Here is an 18299-nt window from a genome sequence, read left to right as displayed (position 1 = left end):
TTGTTAGGTTAAGTGGTGGGAATCGACAGGATGGTCAGATGTTGTCTCTTACTGTATCTGTTCTTACAGTGTGTCTTTAGTGTCCCGAGTGCAGTTTGGTTCGGCTGTACTGTGAAAAACCCAGAGGTCTCTGTTCAGGATGCTACTGTATAGAAGATGTAGCCATGCTGTAATATTTGAGGAGAATCAGTGGGTTACTAGAGCTTTTTTGAATGTGAAGTAGAGCTGCAACAATTAATCAACCTTCATTTTTCAAGAAAAAAAAGTAAAAATTCTGTTTCCAGCTTCTTAAGGGGAAAGATTTTTTGTTTTTTTTACTCTTCTGTGACAGAAAACTGAATATCTTTGACAAAATAAGACATTTGAGGACATCATCTTTGGCTTTGGGAAACACTGATTTTTCACCATTTTCTGACATTTTATAGACCAAACAACTAATTTGATTAAACGAGAAAATAATTGACACATTAATCGACAATTAAAATAATCTATAGTTGCAGCCCTAATGTGAAGTCGGTTATTCTTTCAAGTAAAATCATAACGAATGTCCATAACAGGTGAACGATGTAGCAGCTCGGAGACTGCAGTTTTTTTCTCTGAAGAAATAATTGAAATTGATGCAGTAGAATTATTTTTTTGATTCCACATAATCTTCTTCTTTGTCAAAGCCTGGTGCCTACATTACCCACCATGCAACTTGTCCACATACAGTTCGGTTGGAGATTCGGGAATGTTATGCTAGTGGCAGCTGCTTGCCGATTGTGTGTGAGGAGCATAGGACTGTACATAGATCAAGCCTCCAGGAAGAGCGCCGGTCATTGATCCCAATTTTTGCAGTGGCCAAACGGCGGAACTACAACTTCCGTGTCTGTCACGTGATGCCATTTGGCCCAGAACAACTTTTTCCCACAGACTTACATCGGGAAAGAGACGTCTGTAACTCAGCGGATAATTTTTTTTAGGTGAATCAACTTTCCAGTATGAACACTGCAATAGCCCTTATTTAAATCATTAGGTCCTAAAAGTTGTAAAATGAACTGATAGCCAAATCCAGAGTTATTTCCCTTCCTCCGTTCATATGAATGAGACCCAGACCGAGGCTGGAGTGATGGCTGGGAAGCGGAGTTAGCAAGCCGTGACGACAGCGTATTTGACGTGTACTTAGACTTTTTGGTTTGGCCCATATCCCATCCACAAACATGGAGGGGGTGGGATTTATGACCTTTACTGCAGCCAGCCACCAGGGGGCGATGGAGATAATTTTAGCTTTACTTTTGGGGAGCTGTCATCTTTATATACAGTTGAATGAGGAGTGTGTGTGTGTGTGTGTGTGTGTGTGTGTGTGTGTGTGTGTGTGTGTGTGTGTTTATCTCCACCACAAACTTCCGTTCTTTGTGTTACTTTCCTCTAGTTTCTCCTTTCCTCTCTGTAAATTCATGAAGTGGATGTAGCTGTAGTCGGTATAAATGAAAGTTTTTCTCCTTTAAAACAGTTTCAACTCGTACAGATTCACCTCAGTTTGTGGCACCTAGAGAGAATCCTTTTTTTTCACATCCCCTCATGACTTTCCATAGACTTTTTCGCCTCTAAAACTTGGTTTGTGTTCAGTTTAAACACAGTTTCAGGTACCAGAGGCTCTTGAACGTAACAAAAACATACCAAAACCAGCTTCAACACAGCAATAACAAAGAGTCTAGGCATCCAAAACATGCCCTGTATTGTATAATGGCTTCGTTCTCTCCATCAATCACCGACCACTGGTTTTGAATATGCTTTTCAAAGTAGCCACCTTCATTTGCTTGTTTGCAAAATTGCCCTGGCCTGTGTTCATCTGGGTTTGACTACTGAGCTTCCAGACTGATGATGATGATGATGATGATGATGATGATGATGCTGGGGGAGATGTAGGGATGTGTTGTTGTGGAAAGCCTCTCAGCGTGGCCCTGTCGCCCTCCTGCCTCTTCCCACCTCCCTCTGCTCCCATCCCTCTTCTATTGACCATGTTGCACATTATAAATCAACTGTGAGTTGGGCTACCTTGCAAGTACCCTAATGAAAGCTCATTTATAAAGTGGCTAAATGGTCCTGACAAAAGTCCTAATGAGGAAATCAATAATTCAGTGATTGTTACTCTTCTTATACTAATACGTTCCTCTCGTAGCGCTTTGATTCCAGCTAAGAGAAGGACATTTTTTACTGTGTTCAGTTCTGCGTGTCAGCACTGTTGTACGTTTTTTTTTCTCTCCTTGAAGCTTTGTGATGAATCGTGTGTTGCTGTCTGTTGTTTATTGGAAAGATTAAAAGGCTTTTGCTATCTGTGGGACGCCGTGACGTTGCTTCAACGTCGTGATGCTGCTTCTTGCGACGTTTTGGTTCACTTCCTGCTGTTTTGGTTCACTTCCTGCAATTGGGTCGGATTATGATCTCACTGCATTGGAACCGCACTAGGGTTCACTTGGAAAGTGAGAGAGACCACCTCTCACAAGCAGTCTAGGACCAGTTGTTTTGTTTTTTCCGCACCAGAGTACGATTATTGCGTTCACAACTGCCCAAACGAACCGCACCAGGGGTTGAACCGCTCGATGAAAACAGACGAAATGTTGGCTTGTGAAAGTTAAAGCGTTTCTGGCACTTCTTGATACTTTTGGTTTCACTCACTGCAGTGGCAACACCCTTGACTTGGTTTCTGCTCTGACTGTCTCTCCTGTCACATCTGTGGTGTCAGATCACTTTCTTATTAAATGTGAAGAGACACTAGCCTGTCTTTGTAATGTTGATGCTGATGTATTCACCACTCGCCACATTGGCCCATCAGTTTTAACTGCATTTGGTGAGCGATTGCCTTTGGTCCAGCCTCCTGGACCAGTGACTTAAACACAGCCCTTTCTAGTCTCCTGGATTCAGTTGCACCTCTTTCTACCAAAACATGACGATCAAGAAGGTCCACACCCCGGTTAACTGAAGAAACATGTGCTCTTAAGCAGACCTGCAGGAGATTGGAACACAATCGGCAGTAATATAACAGATCATTTCCAAGAAAAATAAGCATTGAAGTTCAGTGATTTTAGAATAGATTCCAGTTACTCGATAACTTAAAATGAATATCACTTATTTCCCACCCTCAGTGAGGCTCGCTACAGTCTGTTTTCAGTGAAGGCACGAAGTAAAGGTTTGGCTATCAACCACAAAATGTTGAGAGAAAATATGTTCCATTGAGGAACTGACCTCAGACCAGGAGTGAGTGGAAAAAGTTTTTGCAAAGCTCAGTATCTGCAGTGTTACTGTATGTGCAGTAAACACACTTTGGACACTCCATGATTTTCCTCTTGTGTCACTATCGGGCCCAAATGACACTTTACACCCAAGATATCTCATAATATTAGTCTGCTTTGCTTAGCACATATTGGCTCTTTTTTATTATTATTGTTTTAAAGTTACAGTTGTTCATTCTGATAAAAAATAACTTTTTGTCATATTTGCTCCAACTATCACTATATCCTGACACATGAGACAGATAATCTGTAAATGGCACTTGCAAGATTTCACCGCGATGAAAAACAACCAATCAGAGGTGAGCAGTCTCTGGGCAGCTGTGAATCACTGCTAATGAACTCCGATCAAACGGTCAAACTAGGCAGCAAATATGAATAATATTCTGTTACTGTAATGCCTATTTCTTACCTCAAATGTTTTCAGAAGTATCTTGTAGTGTACTGTTTAGCTGTAAAATGAGAAAGTTTGAGACCCGGCCGGGGGCGGTGCTTGGTTTTGGCTTGACTGTTTTCAACGTGGCAGCCGGGTCACAAACTTTCAAAACCCTTTCCTGTAGCACCACATTTAGGACACATGTATGCCCCCATTATGAGTCTCTAACAATTGCTAAATTGTTATATGTTATTTATACCAAAGTTATGAACTTTGCAGCCTCTAGGGGCAGTGGTTGGGACTTTATGTTTATGATTTGCAACGACAGTGTGAATAGATGAGTATAGTTTTTTTTTATTGGACATTTATGGCCACGTCTTTGTTTTGGCAGCAGGGAGGAAGCCTTGACTTCTTACTTTTGATAAATCTAACCATTCTCTTTAAAAAAGGACAGAGCAGGTGCTGCTACCATAGTTTAAATGGCATTGTTATCAACTGGCCAAATAAGCAATATCGCATTAAAAAGGTAAGAGGCAAAATCCAATCCACAACTACCCCCAAAGGCCGTAACTTGTGCAGGTGACCAATTATATATCTTGTTCCCTTTCATGTTTGAAGCCAAATTGGTGCATTTTGCTCATTCATAGTTGTTGAAGAAATAATAACCTCATGCTGGAAGAAATGGTAAATCTGCTGCCCTCAAATATTTCTTAAATTTGTTATTTTTCCATCCAAGTCCACATGATTTATTTTCTAATTTTAAGGCACTGTAAGATGTCTGTTTGCATGATTAGCATGAAGACTACACAGACTATGTTACGTCACTAATAAAAATAGAAAAAGATGTTTTATTTGTGTAGTCGTGAGAGAATATAATGTACCATATGCGGACAGATGGTGACTCTCCCCTGCGAGGTCATTGATCATCAGCCTTAGCAATGGGAGTGTGTGCTGTCGGAAGCCCGGGGAGCAGCGCCCCAGTCCTCTGTTAATTGCAGGGGCAGTTAGATTACCCTCTTACACCCCTCACTGGGCCTTAATGTTGGGCATTGGTACCCTCTGGCCACCCCATGTGCTCCCTCAGATGCCTCTTTAAGTGGCTTTAGATTCATCATTATGCTTCAATATGTGATTAATGAGCCACATTATGCATTCTTCTGAGATTAATGACTGTGTGATTTTGGTCAGCGGTAAACATTAGAGGTGTATTTCCTGTGTAGTTTGGAAGATCCTTTTTTTTCCAAGCATGAATCAAACACACCTTTACAGAGTGGTTTTCTTTTTGATAAGCTCAGCATATAAGGGACTAGAGACAGAGAAGAGAAAGAAGAGATGCTATGACTGTACACGCTTCAGATTTTGATGTGGGGGAAAACACTCCTCTATGTTTCCTCTCTTCTCTTGGTCCCTTTGCAGTTCCTGTTGTCTTGTTTCTTTCAGAACAAAGAATAAGCTGTGGTACTTTGAGTTCGGCACTTCGGAGACCTTTTCGGCCACATGTAAGAAGCTCCACGACTTTCTGGAGGTTGAGGTAAATCAAACCACATTTTCTATTTTAAGTAACCTATATTTTAATGCTAATACCTTTGTACTTTTAGTTAAGTAACATTTTGAATGCATTACTTTTACTTGAGTATTTCCACATTGTGGTATTACTACATTTACTTAAGTAAAATAAGTGCACTGAGTGCACTGAATAATGGCGCTTGTTTAAAAAATATTCTGGTCAACCCTTGTTCCATAAATAGCACACATTTGCACTAGTTTCAAATTCATCCAGACAAAGTGTTGATGTGTGAAGGCTATCTGTGCACCTCCCCACCCGCTTCTCACTGAACATCAGTTCAACACACAGGTAATTATCCCTACACGACCCTGCTGTGTGCGATATTGAGTGATAATGAAGGTGGTGTCTATACAATTCATCTTCCCCCTTCTCAGAGCTATCCACACAGTGCAGAGGTCTTCATTAATTAGTGCTCGATAAGTACCTACAGTACTGGATGAGGTCTGAAAAGCCATACTGGTATCCACTATTTAGAGTATTACTGGCCTTTTCCAGCTTAATCAGATCAAAATGACAGGAGGAATGATGGTTTTAAACAGAAAACAGCCTCAATTTTGTCTTTTCCCTCTGTTTCTTTATCCTTTCTAAAAGTGTGATGGTGTTACTATGGACCTTAGCAGCATCTCCCTGGAAGGCATTGCCATTCTCAACATTCCCAGCATGCACGGCGGCTCCAACCTTTGGGGCGAGAGCAAGAAGAGGAGGGGTAACCGCAAGGGGGGCAAAAAGAGCCAGGACAAGAGGGCACCTGTGCTCGACCCCAAGGAGCTCACGTTTGCAGTTCAAGGTAGCTTTGACAGTATAAGAATGAATACATTTATGACTGTTTTATGGTCGGTATTAATCCTGAAGTCACTGCAATAAACAAGCCATTAGAGCCCATATGCAACCCGAAAACCCAAAAAGAGATTTATCATCGGGAAAAATACCATTATGAGATGTGTTTTTGTTTCAAAACAGTTTGTGTTTTTAGCTCGCAGCATGGGGCTAGGTATGGCGATGTTGGTCATTCCACCACTTTGGTCCACCTTTACGTATCTCTATTGGATGGATTGACATGAAATTTTGTGCCAACATTCAAAGTCCCAAGAGGATGAAGCCTAATGACTTTGGTGATCCACTGATTTTTCATCCAGCGCCACCAGCAGGTTAAAGTTTTCACTAATCCAATGAAATATCTCAAACTCTATCATATGGAGTGCCATGAAAACATTCACGGTGCCCAGAGGATGGATCCTGATGTCTTCTAAACTAAATTAAAGCTAAACTCAGATACACGGTTAACATTACCATGTTGTCATTGTGACATCATGCTGACCTTAGAATTTAGCTCAAAGTACAGCCTCACAAAGCTGCTAGCATCTCTGTAAACTCTTCATCTTGTTTTAAACAAAAAAAAAGTCAGAAAACTCAATACATGGTGAGGTGATTGGTATGTCATCAACAGCACTTTCAAAGCCTTGCATATACTGTAGATCATGGTTAGTTTACATCATTGGACAATAGTACTGTACGTCAAATAGGTTTGACAGTGTAGGAGGCTCTTTCCCCTGAAGCCCACATCAGACAGTCTGTGTCCTTGCTCCTATCAGATAGATCAAAGACTAAACTTTCGACCAAACTTTTTCCCGAGAGCATGAATATTTCACCGATGACAAGGTGAATCATAGCTAGCAGGTTTTGTTTGCAAAGAAGAGGTACAATCATGTCACTGTTTGGAGCTGTCACTTGTGTATTAATGGTGTGTGCAGGCTCCAGTGGACAGGCTCAGTTAATAGGAGCGGACTGAGTGGGGGTGTTGGGCATACCCCTGAATCCATTTACGTCAAAAGGAAGCCCGTCAATGGGAATATGTGAATGAACGAAGCACAATGAGTCAGCTGCTCTGTGGTAACGGCTGAAATGGGGTGAGCCACTTGAAGGACTTATAAGGAAAAGGAATAAATATTCAGAAAGCTGTGGTAGAAGAAGTATTCCAATCCAATATGTAAATTACTACCACCAAGAATACTTAATCTCTGCCCGACTTTACAGCAGAAATATACATGTTTACCGCCTGGTACAAAAAACGGTTTCAGACTCTGTAGCTAATTTTCCCATTCATGACTACTGTACGGGGGTTGAACACCCGTTTAAATTATATCAAGGCTTAAAGTTAGGTATGATTGAGGGCGTGGCCACTTTGAGTGACAGGTGGGTGCCGTCGCAGGTCGCTAGCTGCCAGCTGTCTGCTCTGCTACATCACCAGGGCCTGCCTCAGCTCCACCGACAATCCACCTCTATGCCCATGTTTGATTGGCCGTGAGTTACGCTGTGTCATCACTGCCAAGATGGCGACAGCCAGGGCCACCCACTCCACAGCTTCACAATGGCAATGGCTCTTCAGAAACCTATGGGTGACGGAGACTACGTCCTTATTTTATACAGTTAACATGTTTGAAAATTTTGGAAAATGATATTTATCTCATGTTGAATGCAAAATATGCATCGCAGGACTAAATCACAAGAAAATAGAATGAAGAGTGTAAATGAAAAAAGAATCAACAAACATACAGTACATGTATTTTACTCCTCACAAATGAGCTCTTGCCATGAACTCTGGATGTGTTTGTTTTTGGTGTTTTATTTCCCATCATGTCTAACTCCCGCCCGCTCAGGTGATGCACAGTATGTTTTTAGGTTTCATGGTGAGGTGGTGTGCTTGTACTCGGGGATGAAGTGAATGTTACAATCAGTGTCTGGCTTGAAACATGGCGAGTAAGTGAGGATCTCCAGACATGGTTGCCAGTGATCCCTTATGAGACTTCACTGATCAGCACATGACTGGTGGAAAAAACACAGATCCCTGTGAAGCTGTCTATGAAGCTGTATTCATTTTTTTTTCCTGATAAGATTCCAGTTTTGCTTTCCTTTTGGATTTCAGTAGCTGTTTCACCTTAAAAGTAAAGCTTATCTGTCAGTACATGGCAAATTAGTCCCTAATTTACAGTAGCGGCATTTACTGTACTCGTGATGAAAGAAAAAGGGCCCTCTCTTGCATCCGTCACAAAGCGGTGTACAGCGCAGCACAACCGTCATTGCTAATTTTCCCGCCCAGCGCCCACGTTGTGTACATAGCAAATGTACTTGCACCCATCTGTGGGCGTGTTGGTCTTAAAATGAGGTATGGTCAGACGCTTTGTTGGCGCATTGCTATCTTTAGGCAGCAAAAAAGTGATTGTGACATTGACCAACAAAAAGTGGGCCCACCGGCCAAACACATACATCTGCTCGCGTACTTTAACTTTGCGCACGTGCAGATCCGTTTCCTCAGCAGTCTCCAATTTGCCGAATCCGTCTTTTAAACAGCAATGTGCAGGCGCACCTGTCTTTTAAAGGGAATGGAGATGACACTCTGATTGGTTTAACTTCTGTTACGCCAAAAACACTCCAATGATTAATTTATAGACTAAATACAACCCCTTTGCCCCTTGCTCCATACTTTGCGCCTAGATTATGCGCTGCTTAATTGGCAAAAGTGTAGTTGGACACGCCCTAAATGCACTCGCACCATGCACTTTAGACCATGTGCTGTAGATCATTTAGATAGGGCCCAAAGTGTTTTGTGTTCTTGGAAAAAGAACAAGAGAAAGTAAATCCCAGCAGGGGCGGTGAGGGAGTTTAAGAGGAAAAACAGTCTTAAAATGAGCAACCAAAACAAAACGTTGTTCTAACAAGAGCTGCTGCATGCTGGGATTTAAAAGCATAACTTCCCTAATGGGATGACTGTTAGATGAAGGTGCGGTGTGGCACAGACTGTGAGGGGGATAGTTGATCAATTCAAAGCCCAACTTTGCTACGATGAACACTCCATTAATCCCTGAATAAAAATCAATCTGTGTGGTTAAAGAAAAGGCCACCGTCTGTACCTGGAAAGGCACTTAGTGTGAGTGGGGAGTGTGTGTTTATGTGCCACTACGTCTCTGCGTGTTTGTGCCCAATTGTGTCTGTTTGTGTCTGTTTATTGATGTGTGTGTGTGCGTGTGTGTGCGTGTGCGTGTGTGTGTGTGTGTGTGTGTGTGTGTGTGTGTGTGTGTGTGTATGTGTGAATAGATGCCCTTGTGGAAGGTGCCCTCAAGGTGAGCAGCCTAACTTGTCAGATCAAGAGAACGACGTATTTAGAGGTAAACACGGGAGTGCATTAGCCCAGAGGGGGCACCGCCGAGCACGATGCACAGATCAAACTGTTGGAAGGGATTATTGTGTGTGTGGTTGTGTGTGTGTGTATGAGTGTGTGGGTGGAGGGTGGCTGCAGGATAAAAAAAACCCTGACCTTTCGGGAGCTGTTAAATCGTCCCGCTGGTGACGCCAGGAGACAAGCCCCTCAGGTGGAAGGGAATGGCTGCGGAGTGAATTATTTAGAATGGGACTGAGGTTTTTGTCGGGGCGGGGGGGTCCATGCGTGGGTGGAGGGGCTGACGCTTGGGACTGATGCCCCGTGACAAGCCCCATGAAGCTTCCATTGGAGGATCGGCCTCCTCCTCCTCCCGCCATTCCTCTTCAGTTTTACTTTCTCCGATCGGCCGCCGGTCGTCCTGCTCTGCTCCCTCGTCGTCTCTCTTTTTATTCCTCCGCTCTCTCCCTGTTGCTCCACATGTGTCACTGTGCAGCCACCGGCCACGACAGGTAGTTGTTTGACAGTGACAAGGACGCCGTTTCTTATCCCACGCTCTTGACGGGAAGACATGGCCGCTGAGATCAAAGCCACATCAGCGCTGCTTTAGTGAATCTCCCATATGGACTTTCATTCACGTGACTGTCTCACACTGTCTGCGTTGTCACCTTCAGCGCCTGTTTGTTTATCACAGTCAAATATTGCCTTCAACACTTGAGCGAGGCACATAATGTTGATTGTAGGTGAGGTAAGGGGGTTTATATTTGGCCTCAGGCTGCTTATCTTGTGTGTTAATATTTCAACATCCTTCTTGTGTAAACAGTTGGGTGACTCCGTTTCTCTCCCAGTTTATCTCTGGGAAGTCAACATGATGGCTTTTTTCTAAATTTGGGTCCATTTTTGATTATTGTTCCAGGTGTTTCATTCGCACCTTTAATATAAGAAATAATGGTTGGTGATTTAAAATGAAAATGGAAAGTCACCAATAAATCATAGTAGATTAAATCTGGCTGTCACTTATTGAAATCATGTATCTGCAATTTATTGAGTTGAAATAATCATTTTTCACTCTTAGATTTATTGTCTCAGGTTTTGGTTAAAACAAGACAGTATGTGACATCTTAAAGGAGTAGTTTGAGGTGTAAAAACAACAATTTGTTGTTTTACGGGGTTATGTGGACTACTATTCCTTTATTTTATGTTTTTTTTGTACCGATTAAACAAACAAGATATAACATGTTTATTAGTGAGCTTAAAGGCCTTTACACACCATGGGTGTGACGAATAAACAACACCAAAATGCAAAATGCTGCCAGGTCACAAACTTTCTCATTTTACAGCTAAACAGTACAATAAAAGATGTTTCTGAAAACATTTGAGGCAAGAAATAGACATTACAGTAACAAAATATTGATTCATATTTGATCAGAGCTGCCTAGTGATTGTAGTTCGCGAGTGATTGACAGCTGGCTCTTATAGACGGCTGCTGGACGGCAGACTCCAGCTCAGCTCTGAGTGGTTGTTTTCCTCCAGTCTATGACATCTTGCAGATGCCATTAGGACCACCGGAAGACACAGAGGCACATGATTTTTTTCGGATTACCACTACTGTCAGGATATAGTGACCGTTTTATAAAGATAACTTTTTTTAATCATATTTGCTGTATTTCTACCCACTGCTGCGTTAATGGTTAGACCCAAAACATGCAGGTCAAATCTATTTTCTAGTGTTTTTATTGAACATCTGGTTGTACAGAGTGCCCCTGACCTTGTTATATTTAGCAGAGAGGCTCTATGGTCTTTCCAAGCACTCTTGGGAATACTGGATCTTTGTAGCCCCGGGCAACAAGGAATCCCTATCGCCATGGTGACGCTGTCCATCATACGTGTCAGCGCGGGCCTGTGTGAGCCGTTTGCATTAACGTGAGAAGTCCCGATGGGGGGGAGCAGCTTTAAAGCCCGGTGTCAGCAGGTCAACCTGCTGGGTATGTACACACACTCCTCCTCCTCCGACCCTGGAAAGCACTGCACTCACAGTCCGGCACCGAGATAGGGGCAGACGCATGTCCATCACCATGGTGACAGCTGGACACCACAGCTCGGCAGCGACAACAACACCTCACCGCAACAGCAACATTACCTACGACACTCCCTCAGGAAACCAACGCGGCTCAGATAAACATGACAGCGACGGAGCAGCGACGGAGCAGCATCGGTGACAGCGAGCTAACTCTCACGCACGCACCAAGCGCCTAAAAATGGGTCTTAGTTTCAATTAGTGTCTATATGCTCCCAGCAGCGAGGCAGCAGCTTCTTAATTTGTGGAGGGACGAGTCGATGGAGAGTCGGAGGCAGAGCGGGCCGCTGAAACAGATGGGCCCTGCGTGACACTGGGCTTCCAGCAGGGGCAAAATCAATGCTCATAACTGCAAAACAGAAGAGAAATGAATAATTATAATATCACTAGATTGCTTTGCATTGCCGGTGCAATCTAATTAATAGCTGTTTTGTTTGTAGCTTGTTGTTCTTGTTGCCTTTTTCTTTTTTTTTAACAGTGAATGTGAGTGAGGAACATTACGTCATGTTCTTTTTATTTATCCTCACTTTACTTCTCATTTTCCTCTTTCCTTCCTCACTACCTTAACACATTTCCTCCATCCCTCATTCTTCTTCTCCCCCGTGTGGATGTCTCTTGGTTTAAAGTTTACTATTATCATCAACATTTAGGGACAAACATGAACATAAAGGTTGTATTTATTGAACCGTCAATTCAACCATTTTAGCATACTGAAACACTACTTCAAAGCTACTACAATGATTTTACTTCTAAGACACATCATTCATGCATACAGTAACAAACTTACTATACAGTACATACTCATGTCTTCTCAGATTTTTCAGATTTTCTAATTTTTAAATATTTGCCTGTCACTGAAATCTTTTATTTCCTAGCCAAGCGGTTTGGCTGAAAAGGGCGTTTTTCCTTATCATACTATATGTAATCTTTGGGTGCATGATGGAACTGTTTCCTATTATAGTTTTGGACAAAAACCTTTAATTCATTAGACTCTAAGTATATTTACAGATGTGTTCTTTGTGTTTTAGACCTGTCTGACCATCTGCTGGAGGTGGTGGGGCTGGAAGGAGCCATGGAGATGGGTCAGATCTACACCGGCCTGAAGAGCGCTGGAAGACGCCTGGCACAGTGCTCCTCCGTCACCATCAGGTCAGTGTTCAACTGGACCACAGCTCACTTTATTGTCATGATTTTTTTCATTGAAGTTTGATTGTAACATTTTTTCTTCCCTGACAGAACCAGTAAATCCCTCCCCATGCAGATTGATGGGGAACCTTGGATGCAGACTCCCTGCACTGTAAGTCATTAAATGTCTCTAGCACCTTGACGACACCCATCTTCCATGTTGTGTGTTATCACAAGTGTGATCTGATAACACCTGTAACCACATATACAGTAAGAGTGCTATAGTGATGTACTGAGTATACTTCACTACATCGCTGCAGCAAAGTGACAACTTCAACGTCTGGAGTTCTTCACCAAGAACTGGTATTTATTTAGTGTCACTGGATGGTGTCATTATTCAAAGCCCCCACACATCCACGGTACACCTGAATAGGTATTTCACCTATTTTGCCAGATTAGAACTCTTTTTTTTTTTTTTTATTATTGTCAATTTATTTCCACTGATCACGGCGATTCCATTGGAATTAATTGAAATAGCAGCAAGATTTGTCTGTTTCAAATACGAGGCTGCGGTCGAATAGTTTTCTTTGCTTTGAAAGGATGCTAACTGTGAAATGACCGTGAAATATTAAGTGGCAGCCATGATAAGAGCTGTTCATACTCTCTTAATACAGAGGGAAGTTGCTTCAGTGCTTCCTTTCTTGCGTATGCATTGAATACTGTAATATTTCACCGGAAATAGTCGGAAATTTGCGTATTATTGGTTTCATACTGAGGTTTCGGATATACTAAAATACCTCACATACTGATTTATTGTACTAAATAGCATGTTAGTATGGAATTTCGGATGCAGCTTATGTCTTGGAATTAAGCCTTGAAATTTCTTTTTGAGATGTTCCATGCAATCCTACGTCTCACAGGACTTTGAGCTGGATCTAAGACTTGATCTTAACCTTACATTATTTCTCAGTACTTTACTTATTTCTATCGCACAATGCACTATAATTGACACCAGATTACCCCAGTCACTTATTTATATCTGCAGTTCCTGGGCTTGTTGATACAAACAAAGACACAAAGAAAAAAGACATGACAAACCACAATCAATAGCGCAATACTGCATAAACAATTTTCAAATTACACAATGAATAAATAAATAAATTCACCTTTTCAGTAAGGTCCTAAAGGACTGGTTTCAAAATAAAAGACAGATGGCATCTAGTGCAGTATCCGTTCCTTCCATTTCCCCCACAGATCATTGCTTTGTGCAGTAATTTATAACAAACATTTAATGATGCAAGTCTTATTTCTCCTAATTTGCTTACTTTCTACGTCTCAAACATGTGCCTCGACGAGTGTTTGCCCTCTGTCCAAGTTGTTCATTTTTCAAAATGAAACTCCTCAGTTTGCGTTGATTACGGTTGTGTTTAGCTTTAATTACATCGCCACTGCAGATGAAGTGCTGCTGAGATTTACATATGGATCGCTCAGGCAAAGCTAAAAAACCCAGTGCATGACAAAACGAGTAGCCAGCAAGTGCTCTTGTATCTGCTGGCACAACTCCACGCAGCAAATTTAGGATCCGACAATCCGTAATTGTGCTGCAATGATTTCCACGGCGAGTTATTCATACTGTATGTCGGAGCTGAATTTGAATCAGTCGACCTGTTAAATGCTTATAAAAACACCACAGTTCAAATGGGATGTTAACCCACTAATTATTAACAACAACAACTATGCAAATGCTTCTCAGTTCCTCTGCGTGCATAACATATTTAACACCATCCAACCATTTGCATTTTGAAGCGACATATGACATGTATCGCTGTCTCTTTGATAAATGGGTCTGAAATAACTGCTGCAAACTGAAATTTTACTGTATTTCTAGGCATAATTCTGGTAAAATGTCACTTTGTTAAGTCTGAACATATCATCCTCTTGGTTTGGATGCTTTTTGTAGACTAGGGAGTACATTACATAGATAATTTGTTGTAATTGTTTTTAATTTCTAAGAGCCACATTGCTCTGTAACTGGGGCTCTTGATGCATATAAATGTTTGATGTTGCATCTTTAAAACAAAGCTCAGTTATCCTCCAAATTGATTTCAGGTATTCCTTTAGATCTTCCTTATGTCACCAGTGTCTTCCCTAAAAAGTCAAATTGTATTTTGTAACATCAGAAACATTAAGCTCAATCACGTTTAACGACAACAGAGAGCCTACAAAAGCTGGTAAACGCTACTGAGTCAGAGTGCAAGTACAACAAATGGCAGCTTTCCTTTTGAAGTGAATGTGGTCTCTGTAATGCAGATGGTAGCATTTCCTCTCCCCATTACTGCGTTTAGACTCTTAGTGCAACAGTATAATGAACTATGTGCTCCATATGACAACCCTTGATAGTTGATATTTGTTGTTCCATTGATCTACAATTTCAACCTTCAACAGAAATGGCATCATTGTTGGGAAACAGGATATTGTCAGATATTATGACCATAAAGACCATACGTTACCATAATCCAGTATGATGTCTGTCAACATTATCAGAGACATGAACCCCCTGCTATTCTCCAAATGACCTACGCTACTCTTACAACAACTGGCTCTAGAAATGGCCATTCACATCTTTGCATCGTTGCAGCGTTGAACTTAGCTCCACCCTCTCGTGTCACTTCTGGTTGCAAAAAAACAAGATGACGGTCAAAATGCCAGTCCATAAACCAATGGTTGACGTCAGGGTGACTACGTCTACTTCTTATATATACAGTCTACATATCTGACCAACAATCCAAAACCCCAAGATATTCAATTTACAAAACAGAGAAAAGGCTGCAAATCCTCACATTTGAGACTTGAACCATTTTTGCTTAAAGGTCCCATATTATGCTCATTTTCAGGTTCATACTTGTATTTTGTGTTTCTACTAGAACATGTTTTCATGCTGTAATGTTAAAAAAAAAACTTTATTTTCCTCATACTGTCGGCCTGAATATGCCTGTGTTTAGCCTCTGTCTTAAACGCTTCGTTTTAGCGCATTTCAACGGAATCGCGATGGAATTGCAACAGAATTGCGTTGCTAGGCAACAGCTTGCTTCCATGTGTACTTCCTGTCAGCTGATGACATTCACATACACTGCAACCAGGAATAAACCTGGGACACATTTAGAATGTTTACGTTTAAAGCTGCGTAAAGGGTCTAAATATTGTATATTTGTGACATCACAAATGGACAGAAATCTTGACAGCTTGTTTCAAATGTAGAGTTTCTGAATACGGGCTGTGTGTATTTCCCTGTGGATTGAGCGTTTCGATACTTTCACAGTATTTATATAGGACTTAAGCCTGCTTTATAAAAAAAAAAATTGGGGCCCTTAATAATATGGGCCCTTTAATGATTTACTTAAATTATTAAAAGATTATCAAAATTATCTTGTCAATTGACTGATCGATTAGCACTAAAATAATCAAAGAAGTGGGAAGGGGGAGTCTGCTGGCTGGGAGGAGGAGAGGGAGGAGATTGAGGGCCCTTTGAAAGTTCATAAGGTGAGACTCATAAGGCTGATTGGATTAAAGCAGGTGGTTGATTGGGCCACAGATTCCTGTACACAGACATTAGCTAGCTCATTTCCTTTTTCATATTTTTGAACTGTAATGCAGAAACTAAATCTTAGCTTTGTTGCTTCTTTCCAACACCAGATCGAGATCGTCCACAAGAACAAGGCTCCCATGTTGATGGGAACGCCACAATGCCGAAGCTTCTTCTCCTCCGTCATCAGACGAACGCGCACTGAGAGCAAAGACTGATCGGTTCAAGACCTTCGAGTCTTCACAAGCACCTGCAGAGCAGCGGCCACAAGTTGATCATCACTCGGCCCGTTAGTGAAAGGGGGTCTTTGATGCCTGTTTGACAGCCCAGCGCAAAGTAGCAACCTGTAGGTTCAGTACGCATCGCCGGCAGCGTGGAGACGTCACTGAGACGCCCTTCTTTAATGCAGAATGAGGTGTGTTTAGGACCGACGCTTCGGTCTACAGTGTGTAGAGTAGTTTAGCTCCAAAAATACTGAAGCTATTTCGGGAAGTCCAATTTTATAAAAGTCTGTTTTTATTTTTTGCTGTTGTGATCTGTGCCATGTGGAAAAAACCCACAGATGAATGTGTTTTTTGTGATATGATGTATTTATTTATTTATTCATATTTTGCTGCTATTGATGTTTTTTAACAGTTTTTTGCATTTGCATACCCCTGATGCATGATGGACAGTGAACGAGGTTTACTGCTGTTGAAGCTGACATATCTGGAGCTTGCAGCTGATCTTTCCCCAAGTGTTTAGTAAGTTTGCTCAGCATTTCTTCAGCGTTTCACTCATGAATGGCTTAGTGAAAAGACAGAGAATCACTTTTTGCTTTCTTTTAAACGGTTCCTGCAAGTCATCCTTGTCATGTTTTGATCTGCCGTGTTGCTGCTCCGTCAGTGGAAAGATTAGGAATGATTATTGATCCTCATAAAAAATGCATGACACTCTTTGTTTTTACGTCGCACGAGAGATTTTCCAGACAGTTTTACCAATTGTGTGCACACGTACTGTTGCATGAGTGACCAAGATCTGTTTTGACACTTGTGGAAATTGACTGTTTTTTGAATCTGCGTCGTCAGTGCTGCTCGGTTTAACCATATCATACTTTATAAGGTGGCTGCATTTTTATGAGATCCTGTGTTTTTTCTGAACAGGTACTCAGGTACTTTTAAAAAAAAAAAAAAGGCAACAGAAAAGAGCCTAGTGTTCATTAGACTGTTTGTTGGTACAGTGACTGTATAGTTGGATATTCACAAGAAGCAGTTTAACCTCCTCTGGTCATTGATTTGCTGTGATGTCTATTGTTGAGTGTTTACAGTCCGCCGCACATAAAAGCATATATTGACCAATTAAGGTCTAAATACAAAATGACTATTGACATATATAGTACAAGCTTGATTTAAAGAATCAATACTGAAAATCAATCCCATCTAATAATTACAGTTTTCAGAGGCATTTTACAGCCACTGAGGTGTGCATATGGTGTCTTATAAATGAATTAATAATACACCTTTGACAAATTTTCATTCATTTTAAACTAGTCATTTCATAAAAGAGTCTTCTTATACAAATAAATGGCATTAAATGGCATTATTCTGGATGGTTAGTGATTTACTACATTTCTGCATTTAAATAGTATCAATCTCATTCAGTCTCACCAAAGACAAACTTCAGATTTTGGGGGATTTATTACAGACCTACCAGCGTGACACACGTATGATAAATGTGTTGTTTCTAACTGAATTGCACTCCTGCTTGTTTTCTGAGAATGATTTTAGTCTCGAATGTTTTCAGTCTTTAAAAGTGCCATACGCCAGTGGAGACTGACCCGATGAGTCTCCCATCTCTTTGCTTTGTACGGTGCTGCGTTTGTACAGTGAGGTTGTATTTTTGTACACAGTATTTATTTATTTTTCCGCTTACTGCTTTCACTCTTGAACTCACACCATGTTGTTCTGCCTAGAAACTAATTCTGCCTGCCAATGTTGACTGGGAAAAGTGATTGTGGGAATAATAAAAAAAAGCTTTTGTTGTTTGACATATGGTGTTCTGGTGTTCTTGGTAAATTGTCCTTTGACCCCCTAACACGTTTTGGTACTTAATGTCAAACTGAAATTGAAATTCTGTTCACTTTTTGTGTGATTAAATCAATGTGATGTTA

The 18299-nt window shown here is 41.3% G+C and overlaps 1 protein-coding gene across 9 annotated transcripts in view; it reads left to right on the top strand.

The window, feature by feature from the left end:
* The window catches only part of dgkb (diacylglycerol kinase, beta), a 95767-nt gene extending 77468 nt beyond the window's left edge, over positions 1-18299 (top strand). For 8 of the 9 annotated variants that reach the window (XM_037784934.1, XM_037784931.1, XM_037784929.1 and 5 more), the window contains 5 exons: positions 5086-5176; positions 5804-5999; positions 12471-12591; positions 12679-12739; positions 16261-16368. In XM_037784934.1, coding sequence (XP_037640862.1) covers positions 5086-5176; positions 5804-5999; positions 12471-12591; positions 12679-12739; positions 16261-16368 — 577 coding nt within the window. Of the gene's footprint in view, positions 1-5085; positions 5177-5803; positions 6000-12470; positions 12592-12678; positions 12740-16260 lie in introns of all 9 variants that reach the window. The other variant, XM_037784928.1, reaches the window with a different exon arrangement.

This window comes from Sebastes umbrosus, chromosome 11, assembly GCF_015220745.1.
Source record: "Sebastes umbrosus isolate fSebUmb1 chromosome 11, fSebUmb1.pri, whole genome shotgun sequence".
Lineage (NCBI taxonomy): Eukaryota > Metazoa > Chordata > Actinopteri > Perciformes > Sebastidae > Sebastes > Sebastes umbrosus.
This window is presented reverse-complemented; position numbering and strand designations above follow the sequence as displayed.